Consider the following 13,333-nt stretch of genomic DNA (forward strand, 5'->3'; position numbering starts at 1 on the left):
CTTTAAATCACATTTTCATAAGTCTTTTTCAAACCTTTTTAATGGTGACAAATTTTGAAAACTGTTTCAGAAACTCTTTTAGTGTAAATCTAAAACTGCTATATTGATTTTTTTAAATTATAAAATAATCTCACACTATAAACCGGATTGTGGGTGCACAAGGGTGGTGTGACCCAGGGACGCCATAGTACCAACTGGCAGAGGACACCGGAGATGCACAGGGTTTCAGAGAGATCCCCTAGGTCAGATATATGTGTAATAGTTCACCAAAGGGTGGTATGTGAGGTATCTGGTGAGAGCCAAGAGCCCACTGATCATCATAATCATTGTGAAATGTATGCATGGATAATATTTAAGGAATTACGTATGTATACTAAAAAGCATGTTCTTAAAGTCCGGGAAATAAGGAAGGTCCCTAGGAGGTGACATACCTCCTTTCTGAAAGGAACATGTCCCAGGTAACAGACACCTTTCTCTGTCTGGCCACAAGCGTGTTATGTATTGCATGCCTCACAAGGGATGCTTTGTTAAATAAACTTCATACTTGGTTTCTCTATAAACATAGAAGTGCGATGTTTTAAGGGGAGCAGTGATCTGTGGTGGAAGTGATGAGCTGACGTGTAACCATATCAGAGGGGTGGCCATGTTAGCCTATATCCACAAAAACAAAGAGGAGTCTAGGGGCATCTTAAAGACTAACAGATTTAGTTGGGCATAAGCTTTTGTGGGTAAAAAACCCATTTCTTCAGATGCATGGTGGGTTTTTTACCCACGAAAACTTATGCCCAAATAAATCCGTTAGTCTTTAAGGTGCCGCCGGACTCCTCATTGTTTTTGAGGTGTACTGTTTCTTTGGAAGTAGAGGATCGGTGAATACTGTGAGTGTCCAGTGGAACAGATGCTAGAATCTCCAGGGAGATGCTCGGAGATTGCGGCGTGCCTATTGCTAACCTGTAGAGAGACAGCAGGGCCTGCGTACATCTAGAGGGGAGTGCTTGTGTTGCCTGTGGCCGATGGGGTGAGGTGCTAACCCCCAGCAGGCACAGACATGGCTTCATCATGTTACGGGCAAGTGGTAGTGAGGTGCCTCAATTCTAGCTACCTCTGGGAAGCATCACAGTGGGGGAGTCGCAGGATCTACACCCTGTTTGCTGTTTAGCCAAAGGTCACACTCCAGGCACATATGTCAGATTATATAAATACTGAGAAGGTTGGAAACAATCTATAACCTTTTTCTTTACCTGTTATTTTCCATTTGTTTATTTTGGGTTAGGGGAAATAGAACAAAGGAAAGGACATGATGAGTAAGCCAGAGACATATGCTAAACATACCAATTCGCAGATGGAAAAACTCTTTGCAGACCATGGCTTGGAAACTACAGGGAAAACAGGACAGGGGATGAGAGCTTTACTCATGGAATATGACAAGCATCAGGTAGAACTGTTTAGCAGGGTGCAGGCTCAGGAAACTAGCCTAGCACAGTTCCCAATTGGGCAGAAGCCTCAAAGTTAGAGTTGGCCAGAACAGAGCTCAAAAACTGGAAATAGCAGCGGGGGCAGAGAGCAGGAAGCAAAGGAGAGAGCACAGGAAAGGGAGATACTAGCAGAGAAGCAGTTGCGGGAGGCAGAGAAAGTAGCACCAGAGGAGGCCTGTCAGAGACTACTAGAACTGGAAGATGGGAAGCACAGTGCCCGAGAAAAGCAGAGAAGCAACAGTGGGTAGCAGATAATCTAAGGCAGGTAGCAGCTGCCCAAGAAAGGGAGATGGAAAGGCAGCACAAGTTTAAAAAGCTGGAAATACAAGGACAGAACCCTCACCCCACAGGTACGCCTCCCGAGGGATCTCACAGCTGGGAGAGACTGTGTCCGAACAACAGGGAGACGGATAGCATTGAAGACTATTGAACTGCCTTCAGAAGGATACACAGGACACACAAATTCCCCAATGACCTCACAGAATGACCATCTTACATTCCAATCTGACTGGAAAAGCCTTAAAAGTGGTTAATGATAGCTTCATTTACATCATTATATCTGTTTAAGGGCCTTGTGTTTAAGAAGTTTTCAAATTACTGCAGAGGCATATCGCCTAAAGTTTACAAACATCAACTATTTGATAAATTAAGTCACAGGGAATGTGTTTCATAAATGGGTGATTATTTGAGAAAATGTATAAAAAGGGACAGAAACTAATCACAAATTGGTAGATCTATTTGCTCAGGAACAGTTATTTGAAATCTGCTCTGATGAGATGAGGGCAGAAGTATGGGAAAAATCCCTAACAACTGTGGAAGAGGTAGCCAGAGCAGCTGACTTTTGCATACAAGACTATTCATAGTGCACAGGTCCCAAAGGGAAGGCCAAAAGCCTGGCATAAAAGGGGGTCCCTAGTTTGTTCAAGGTGAAAAGGAGGGAGGAGAGGGCACTAAACACACATCACCCCACCACGGGTTCCCTCCTTGTAGCCCTAATTATTGGACCCCAGCCCACGGTACTGGCCCAAGAAAGTGCTTCTTATATGGGTCCCTTGAACACAAGAAGAAACAATGCCCCAAGGCTTGGGAGTCCAAAGACAATGCCCAGTCCATGCAGGTTAATGCGGCTACCTTCAGTGGTCTCAGAGGAGGCTCTAGTTAATTTTATCTGATCTGACCTCCTGGTGGTAGACAATGAGTTCATTAAAGAGGACAAAGCAAACAGTAAAGTGTGCCAGGGTGGAGACACTGGTGGCCAGATCTCTCTAGTCAGGAGGGATGTGATTAAGGAGGATGATATGCCCCCAAGGGAGGAGGTAAAACTCCTTGCCTTAGGGCAATTTAGAACCACAGTGCCTTTAGCTCGCATTGAATTAGAGTGGGAAGGCTTACAAGGTACTCGGACTATGGGGGTTCTTAAAATTTTACCAGCTGATTTATTGGTGGGAAATGACATACTATCACTACCCAAAGCTGTTAATATTGTGACTCAGAGCAAGAGGAATATGTCCCTAAATTTCCAAAAGTAAGCCTGAGGAAGAATAGATAGTTGAGAGGGGAGAGGAGTCTTCAACACCTTTATTAGCAGAAGGTAACCATGTCTCTCCAGGGGAGAGGAGGCAGGAGTCACTCCCCTCCTTGCCTAAAACATCTCTCTGTGCAAGAAAAAACCAAATGGAGTTTGCTGCAGAACAAAGTGCAGACACCTCCATGGAGAGAATAAGGGAAGCCATGCTCAATAATGCCTCAGAAAAAAAGAACAAGGTGAGGTTCTTTATAGAAGAGGGGAGGATTTATAGGGAGGCCAGAGTGGGCAATAAAAAGCAGTTTGTAGGGCTCTCCAGGACAATTGATCATGCCTTCAAAGCATCATGTGAAGTCAATGTTACTAGCTCACGACTACCCATTCACAGATCACTTGGGAAAGGCAAAAGAAAAATTTCTATTTGCCCAATATTCAAAATGAGATAAGGGATACTGCAAGACTTATGTCAAAGTGGAGAGAGCCTGTAGGTCTCTGCAAGGCTCCTGTGCATCCTTTACCAGTGATCAAAGCAGCATTTTTCAGAGTTGCTATGGATATCATACGGCTCAGACGCAGGCCAACCCATAATGGACAAAGATTGATATTATTGGGGTTGATTTTGCCACCAGAAGCAGTTGCTCTGTCTAATATGGAAGCTGAAACAGCAAGAATAATTAATCACTGGAACAATTTACCAAGGGTCATGGTGGATTTTCCGTCACTGACAATTTTAAAATCAGGATTGGATTTTTTTGAAAAGATATGTTCTAGGAATTATTTTGGTGAAGGTCTATTGCCTGCATTATACAAGTCAGATTAGATGATCATAATGGTCCTTTCTGGCTTTAGAATCTATGAACAGCTGCTGAAGCACTGTTCTTCATATTCAGCAGGGTGGGTTTCCCAAAACAGATCTTATCAGATCAGGCATTACATTTCATGTCCCAGCTATTTGGTGAATTATGGAAGGGTAAAACATCTGACATCTGCCCCATATCGCCCAAAAACAAATTATTTAGTTGAGAAGTTCAACAGGACCCTAAAATCTATGCTGAGAATCTATGTAAACAAAAAGGCAAGTGAATGGGATACGTTACCCTATTTACTTACCAGAAGGTACCCCAAGAATCCACAGCATTCGCCCTGTGACAATGCACTTCATAATGCTTTATAAAAATATGCTAATGAGTGTGACTATAATGTAATTGGAACATTCTTCATGCAAAAGGTCTCTTGTAAGGTATCATTACAAAGCTTATAATCTACTGAATGTGTTCATCCTATTTGTATGTATGTATCATTCTTGTATCTAAAACTAGAAATATGAAGTATTACTCTGAAGTCCTATTGTAATTATGCAAAGTGTGGGCCATTAACAACTGGTTGTGAATGACTCTGTATACTTGCAAAACTTCTTGGGTACGCGCAGGCCAGCACTGGAAGAATGAAGGCTGGGGTCTCATAGGACATGTGAGTATGTCACATGACACTGTAATACCTCTTTAACCTGGTGCTTTTCCATTTAGAAGGAGAGGTGAGAACCCAGAGAGAGACAAAGGATTCCCGCCTTGTGCCAAAGCTATAAAAGGGGGTGGAACAAAACAAAGGGGTCCTAGTCATGTGGAATCCCCTGTTTTCACCTAAGACGCGTGCTGGAACTAACAAGGTCTGTACCAGGGGAAAGGATTGGGCCCAAACTAGGAAGAAGCCTAGTCTGTGAAAAAAATTATTGGAACATCTCTGAGAGTGAGATTTACCTGTATTCAGTTTCTTAATTAGGCTTAGATCTGCGTGTTTTGTTTTATTTTGCTCGGTAACTTTACTTTGTTCTGTCTGTTATTACTTGGAACCACTTAAATCCTACTTTTTATACTTAATAAAGTCACTTTTGTTTATTAAGTAACCCAGAGTAAGTGATTAATATGGGCGGGGAGGGGCGCAAACAGATGTGTATGTCTCTCTATCAGTGTTATAGAGGACGGACAATTTATGAGTTTACCCCATATAAGCTTTATACAGAGTAAAACGGATTCATTTGGTGTTTGGATCCCATTGGGGTCTGGGTGCTGGAGACGGGAGTACTTGCTAAGCTGTTTTCAGTTAAATCTGCAGCTTTGGGAGCGTGGTTCAGACCCTGGGTCTGTGTTGCAGTAGGCTAGCGTGCCTGGCTCAACAAGGCAGGGTTCTGGAGTCCCAAGCTGGCAGGGAAAACGGGATCAGCGGTAATTTCAGCACATCAGGTGACAGTCCTAAGGGGGTCTCTGTGATCGAACCCATCACACGCCCCATTTGACCTCCAGTGTGGGAGAAATGTCAGAGGTGCCCTGGGTCTCATTAGAGACTCCTAGGAAGATAGCACGGAAACAGAAAGGGAACTGGTGGCTCAGTATGTGCAGTGGTTATGGGAAGATTTAAAATCCATGAAGGGGATAGTGCAGCAAAACCTCACAAAAAGGCAGCTCAGAAAGAATGCTACAATCGCATACCTGTGATCATTTCATGTGGGGGATTTGGTACTGGTGTTACTCCTTGTAATAAAGTACACCTTGCAGAACTTGAGGTGGTATAAAGGGTTAAAGATGTTACTTAAAATGTACAAAGGGCCCAAAGCAGTGTTGCACCTCAAACTGTGCATATAAACCAGTTAAATGTGTCTCACAAACATGAAGCCATTGTAAACATGATACGCAGTGTAGAGAAGGACTTTAAGACAGCTCCTCTTATTGATTTGGTGACTGAATGCCATAGTGACACCGCACTAATCTATATAAAGGGTTAACCTGGACTGAAAAAAATCAAGAGATTAAGGCTGTGCAGCAAAGTCACCAGCAGGTATTTTCCAGTAGGCCAGGCCTGACTCACAAAATGGTCCATAAGATTAACACTGTAGGAGCACAGCCTGCACTCAGAGGAGCATGCCAGGTGATTGGTAAAATGCAGGAGCAGGTAAGTAAGGAGATAGCAAGCACGCTGGAAATGGGAATAATTGCAGAGTCAAACAATCCCTGGGCATCTCCAGTTGTTATGGTTCCCAAAAATAAATGGGTCTAAGATTTTTGTTGGTTATAGAAAGTTTCATGCTATCACTGTTCCTGATGCATACTCTAGGCCCAAAATCAATGACATGCTAGACACTCCAGCAGGGCAAAGCTCCTGAGCACCATGGATTAACAAAAGGGTACTGTAATATTCCCTTAGACAGTGAAGAGCAGAAAAAAAACACGCCTCCATGACTGATTCTGAACTTAAAGAGTCCCAAATGTTGCCCTTTGGGTTAATTAATGCAAGAGCCACATTTCAGAGGCTTGTTAACCAGATGTTAGCTAGGTCCAGGATTTTGCTTTAGCCTACATAGATGACAGCGCCATCTTCTGGACAGATCATAAAAACCACTTGGGATTGTCCTGAAGAAGGTCAAAGATGCAAATCTTACAGTCAAAATGTAACATAGGAACGGCCGAAGTCCCTTATCTAGGTCACTGCGTAGGATGGGGCCAAATTTGCCAGAATCTGTTGAAAGTGGAATCCATTGTTGTGATATTTCCCAGGGTACCCAGGATTGTGAGGCACCTTGCTACCACCTGCCCTCAGCGTGAAGAAGCCTTGTTTGTGCCTACTGGAGATCAGCTCCCTAACTCCATCAGCCATGGGCAACACATATACCAGGGTTTGGCAACCTTTCAGAAGTGGTGTGCCGAGTCTTCATTTATTCACTCTAATTAATTTAAGGTTTCACATGCCAGTAATACATTTTAATGTTTTTAGAAGGTCTCTTTCTATAAGTCTATAATATATAAAGAAACTATTGTTGTATGTAAAGTAAATAAGGTTTTTAAAATGTTTAAGAAGCTTCATTTAAAATTAAATTAAAATGCAGAGCCCCTCTGGACCGGTGGCCAGGACCCAGGCAGCGTGAGTGCCACGCAAAATCAGCTCGTGTGCCACCTTTGGCATGCATGCCATAGGTTGCCTACCCCTGACATATACTCCACTCTCAACATATGCAGGCTCCAATATCCCTCTGCAGGTTAGTGATAGGCACACTCCAATCCCCGGGCATCTCCCTGGAGTATCCAGACCTGACTCCACTGGACACTCACAGTATTCACAGATTCACTGCTTCCAAAGAAGCAGTACACTCCAGCTACTAGTTTCATGTCAGATCACTGCTCCATTTTACACACAGCACTTGGATATGTTTATAGTGGAAACAAGCAAAAGTTTATTTAATAAAGAGAAGAGATTCAAATGATAGCAAATACAAATATTGAAAACAAATGGTTACATATAAAATAAAATCATAACATGCATTCTATAACCTATACTTATTTAACTAGATACTTTTATGTCGTATCAAGCAAACTTCACTCTAAAGTCCTTCCAACATTTTTCAGCCTGGCCTGGCTATGATCCTTTTTTCATGAGACAGAACGTGCTTCCAGCTTGTCATGTAGGTAAAGAATACTGGGCATCTCTTTGAAACCCTAAATATATCAAAACAGTCTCTTATCTTTATTCATAAACTGGACACACTCCTGCACCGTATTCCTTCCTGCAGATCGATCTACTTGTCGATTTTGCAGTCTTGGTTAGCTGATGACTCTGTATGCAAACAGACATACCTGTGCAACACACAACGACCACACAGAGAGACAGGCATCTACCTGAACAGATGCCTGAACAGAACTGTCTGAGGTATGTCACCACCTGGCATTACATGTTCTTTTCCAACAGGAGATAACAGACGCTTCTCTCTCTGTCTCTACACGAGAGTATTGTATATTGTATGCCTCAAAAAAGGATGCCTTTTGCATGCTGAGCCAAATACCAGTAAAAAGATTTCACAATCTACAAGAGAAAATCTACAGGGAATAAAAAAAAAATATCAGGGAGTGAGGGGAAAAATGATTTTAGTCATAAACAGGACACCCAAAGGATTAAACTGGTATGTCAGGGAATGCAAAGAAACACAGGATCCTTCACCGAGGAGGCAAGCTGACAGCATATTGCATCTCATGAAAGAAGGGCCACAGCCAGCCTAGGTGTAAACCACTGGTGAGCAATAGTTTAGACATGAAAATATCTTGTTAATTAAGTCTAGGTTCTAGAATGCATGTTATAATTTTATTTCATATGTAGCCACGTTTCCAATACTACTACTTGATAATACTTGAATCTCTGATTTGTTACATAAGCTTATATATGTTTACTGAGAAATAAAGTATAAGTGGTGTGTGTTAAGCAGAGCAGTGATCTGAGGTGTACCTGGTAAGCAGGTGTGTACTGTTTCTTTGGAAGCAGCCGATCTGTGAATACTGAGAGTGTCCAGTGGAACAGGGGCTGGACACTTGAGGGAGATGCTTGGAAGACTCGAGCGTTTGAAGTGTGCTAATCTGTAGAGAAGCAGCAGGACCTTCGTAGACCTAAGGCTGGCCCATGGAGTTGGGGAGCTGACCCCAGAAGGCATGGGCAAAGCTTCCTCACTTTAAAGACAAGTGGTAACAAGATGCCTCAAAACCCTGGGTACCCCCAGGAAGCGTCACAGGGGCCAGCAACAATTGCTTCCTGCCAGCCTTTTCCTAAACACAGAGACTGTTTGCTATTACCATTGCTTGGGGCACAAGCCACAGCAAAATGTTTGGGAGGATGCGAGGCCATGGTCTCCCTTCTAGGGTCTCTCCCCGCCTTGGTCGCAGTTGGATGCACATAATACTCTTAAAGGGTAGTACAAGTATGTACACTCTCCCTGCATGCTGGGGAGCTCCAGGTTGCTTTATGACTCTCTGAGCTCTCCCTAGCACAGGGAAGCTCTGTACCATCCTCAACTCAGGGCCTTGCTTTTAAAGCACAACCTGGCCTAGCAAGAGACGTTTTAGACAGTTTTAGCGGTAATGAATATTTATTGCTGAATTGTAAACATCCACTTACAGAGCTTTGCAATGGGAATATTAATATAATGAAAGTAAATCTAGAAGAATAAAAGAATGCGTCTGTTCTGCTATCTCTAGATATTTTATGCTTTCTAGGTTCCATATACCCTTTCTGCAAACCTTCAGTTTTTCCTATAATAACCATTATCTTTTTAAAGAGTCTGTTTCTACTTCTCTTTCATAACCTTCTCTCTAGACTGGTTTCTCTGTTTCAAAACCAACCTGTATGTATTTCTCAGTGTAAAAAAGAGCAACAGTACCTCTGACAAAGTAGCAGAGGTTCAGAGTGCAGGGAACAAGGTGCCTACTTCCAGTACTGTCACTGGAGTGAATATCACATCATTAGATGTATAGATCAAATGTACAGCTGTGCAAAAAAAAACAAACCACCACACACACGCACACAAACTGCAGCATTGTTGAAGCCAGTGAGGAAACATCACTGCTCTAGAATTGCAAAAAGCAACCCTCCCCCATCTGCTATTTTCACGAACATTTTCACACTTAAAAACTGTTTGTAAACTGCTTGTGAGCCCCCTTGCCCAGTAAGCTTTACATCTTGGCAAGATGAGTCTGAACAAAATATAAGAGGGAAATTCATTGCACATTCCCTTCCTTACTCATAACCTTATGGAGGCATGCATATATCCCGCAAGAACACTGCTAATATGAAATATCGTAAATTTCACAAAGTAAGCTGAAAGTTGTAAGCATGACACCTGCCTGACTCTCCATGACAATTTTTGTGTTTTACAATCACAGTCATCTTTTTTTTTTTTTAAACAAACTATTTCTCTCTCATCTGTTGCTGTATGAAGGATCCACATTAAAAATAGGGGGAATAAACTAACTGAATATAAGTGAAAGCACTGAAACTGATTGTACAGAGTGCAGCCAAATGCATTAAGTAAAAAGTACAGAAAATATTTGGTCTTTTGGATCTGTCAGTTACAGTAGTCTTAGGTGTTACTTGAAATACTAGATAAAAATTTTCAGAGAGAATTCTGATTTAAAAACAAAAACAAAACAAAATAACTACACTGTTATTCTATGCCAGTGTTTTAGGCCACATTTTAGCAAAGCACTTTCTTATTTAAGTACTTTACTGAATCAGTGCCTTGAAGAAATCAACCTAATACCTCTAGTTTTGGACTTGCGTATGGTAGTAAACAGATCTTTTATCATCCATCCATATGTCCCCTCTAATTATTTTGTACATCTGCACGATTCCCCTCTTGGCCTTTAGTTTGAGGCACTCTATATTTATGAGAAAGTCTGGAATTTTATTTCTTCAGTTTCTTCATACAAAGTTTGTATCAAAATCAGAAAAACTTCAAGAGTTACCAGAAAAACAAGCTTTTCCAGGTTAATGTTCCCTGCATCATCCCCACTGTTAACAGTTAATGAACCATAAAACACACACAGATAATATTACCCAAGACATTCTTTAGTTTAGGACACAATCAATTATTTTTATATCAGCTGTGTGATTTCTCCCCACCCCGGCTCCCTTTTCCACTGGAGATCTCAGGCCCAGGAACATTTATCAGAGAGCAGAATAAGGTAACTGTAGCTATGCTCCTTTATTGCCTATTGAAAGATGTGAGCTTTTCTGGGGGAGACAGCAGGTGAGGGACAAATCACCAGTACAGATTTATATTAAAGTTTCTTCTGCTCGCCTCAAAGGCTGTCTCCAATTCTGCCCCTCCCTACTTGTCATTTCTTGTCCATTCCCAATCAACTTGGCCTCCTTCATTCTGCCAACAAGCAAACCTTACCAATCCATTTGTTAGCTTTTCAGACAAACATCTCCATACTTTCACCCATTCTGCCCTTTTTGCTTGCAAACTTTCCGTTAAATGATCCATCAAGATCTCGGACACGGAGGCAGCCACTCATGGTTCCAAGTTCCTCATGGAATGGCTAACACTAGTTCAGACAAACAAATAGAAATTCAAGGGCAGATTGGAAACAATATATTCTGTCAAGCTTACTCATAAATTCCAGTCAGGATGCAGTATACTGAAATATATGAATCAGAAATTTTCTGAACAGAATATACGGCAGTGACAGTTCAGTAAATGGCAAGTTATCATCAAATTTATCACAGTATTTCCTGTACATTTCAAGCTACATGGAGAATTAAATTTCCTTAAATGTCACCACCACTTATATGGTAAATCATCACTGGTGGTGAGATACCACTGTAAAATACACTGAGTCAGTGGATATAAGACAATCACCACACCAAAATAAAAAATCTGTAGCATTTGTCCCCTTCCAAAATTTCCTCTAGATTAGATTTCTTATCTCCTTTATACCTTGGCTAACACAGATTTCCTGGCGCTCAGAAGCAGCTCCGTCTTGATCTCATCTATTCTCTGCCTGTCCTCTTCATTCAGATCTGGCACAGAACCTTGAGGCTGGCTAGTCAGCTTCAGCTTCACCCATGCTGTGAACATAAAACAGAAAGCCAATCCCTTTATGCTGCCATTTTAATTTACAGAAGCGTGCTATACACTAATTATCAGGATTGGGTGGGAACATACATTAGTATCAGAAATACCATACAATGACTAGGAATAGGACTAAATTTAAATTGACTATTATGACACCTTCTAATGATCATAAGTGAGAATTTACCTGAATGATGCACTGTTAAGGTGCAGGTACTCTCTGAGCACGCCCTTGCAACTTAATGTGGTGCTGCAAGTTGGCCCCACCTGTAATTTTCCCAAGTGGAGCAGCAATAGCTTCCACTTTAACAACCCAGAGCAAGAAGAATCCAACACATATTAACTACATTTTAATAAGGCTTCAGCCCAGGTATCATTACATCTAACAGTTCTCAGTCCAGCAATCACCACAACAATAAATTCATCAAGCCCAGGTTCAGGGCTCCCAAACTCACAGTACACACCCACGTCTCAGAATCAGGCCAAGTTTGTCTCTAGGCACCTCAAGGAGCAACTGCCACCCAGTGCAGCCTGCCTGGCTTCTTTACCCTTCTCCCCTCTTTCCCCCTAGCTCTGCTTCCTGTTTATATAACTCAGCCCGTAGGCCAAGGCAGGGTCTTGTTATTTATCCCCAGGCTGCGGACTCCTGTCTATCCCTTTAAGGGATATCACCCTTTTTCCCATACACTTTCACATGCACCCACTGCCTACTCCTCATATCCCAACCATCTCTAGATCCTAAATCAAGTAACATTTTCCTCCCAAATCTCTTTTAACCTAAGATACCAGGAATATCTATCTACACAAACAGAAAACAGGCATATGAGATAGTTTCATGTAAAGCTATACAGAATCAACAACCATGTTAAGAGTTCAAATCACAAGTTACACTGATCAAGCCCGATGGTCTAGTATCAACAATTTGGTGCTGTCTATGAATTATTTTGACACTTATGTATTCAAGGTTAATTACCTCAATTTCTGGGAAGAGGGGGAAGGCTCCTTCAACTTTAAACTACATGAAAAGTAACCTCAACAGCAAATGCATGACTATTTTCAACTGGTTTTGGAAGACCTTCTTCCTCTATAGGTTACTAATATGGCAGTTTTACCTGGCAAATTCAGTGTTTTAATTACATGGAGTTTGGCATATAATTTTAAATCTACATAATACTATAGTTAATTCTAAGACGGGACAGAGTCCAAAGCTATTAATCTGTGAGAAGACTGCAGGATCAACAACTCTGGACACAAGTCTCACATACCCATAGGGCAGAGTTGATGCAAGCTTCCCCACATCACTGTGCCTGTGTAACTGAATCCTGACCTGGAATGGCCTTTCTAGGTGTGAAAAAGTAATAGTCTTCATAGCCATTCAGTCTTTGGCCGCTCTGACCAGACAGTCAACCAAGGTGCCAATTAGTGCAAATTGTGATAAGGATACCTGACTCTCAGAGGGTAAAGATTCGGTCACTATCACCAGTGCCTAATTTAAAACGGTGACACCAAAATGGAAGGCTCCATATATCCCATTACCCATCTGCTGCATCCCAAAAGAATTTTTAAAGCAGCCTCTATTATATTCATCAAAGTAGGCCACCCAGAGGATTCAGGGGGCCCTTCCATAAAAAAAATTGCAATACTATACAATACTGTATTCTCATGGTGGCCCCTGCGGGGCCCGGTGCAAATTGCCCCACTTTCTCCCCCCCTCCCCCCACGGGCGGCCCTGGGAAAAATAAACCTTCTGCATCTCGGCACAAACCCAGTTTTGAGAAAAATTCTTTACAAGATATCACTGGTACTCAGCATTAGCTAGTGCTAAAAGGCACTAAAGCTCATTAAAAGGGTTGGACAAATATTTTCCATCAAAACTTTTTCTGGATCGAAAACTAGGGGTTTTTAAAAAGCAGGAAAAAATCACGGACAATGTCTGCTTTCCTTCAA

The 13,333-nt window shown here is 41.9% G+C and overlaps 1 protein-coding gene across 1 annotated transcript in view; it reads right to left on the bottom strand.

Moving 5' to 3' along the window:
• ALMS1 (ALMS1 centrosome and basal body associated protein) overlaps nucleotides 1–13,333 on the bottom strand; it is a 144,417-nt gene that overhangs the window by 58,353 nt on the left and 72,731 nt on the right. Inside the window, exon 8 of the mRNA XM_045019073.1 lies at nucleotides 11,252–11,382. Within this exon, the coding sequence (XP_044875008.1) occupies nucleotides 11,252–11,382 (131 nt within the window). The remainder of the gene's footprint in view (nucleotides 1–11,251; nucleotides 11,383–13,333) is intronic.

This window comes from Mauremys mutica, chromosome 5 (genome assembly GCF_020497125.1).
Source record: "Mauremys mutica isolate MM-2020 ecotype Southern chromosome 5, ASM2049712v1, whole genome shotgun sequence".
Taxonomy (NCBI): domain Eukaryota; kingdom Metazoa; phylum Chordata; order Testudines; family Geoemydidae; genus Mauremys; species Mauremys mutica.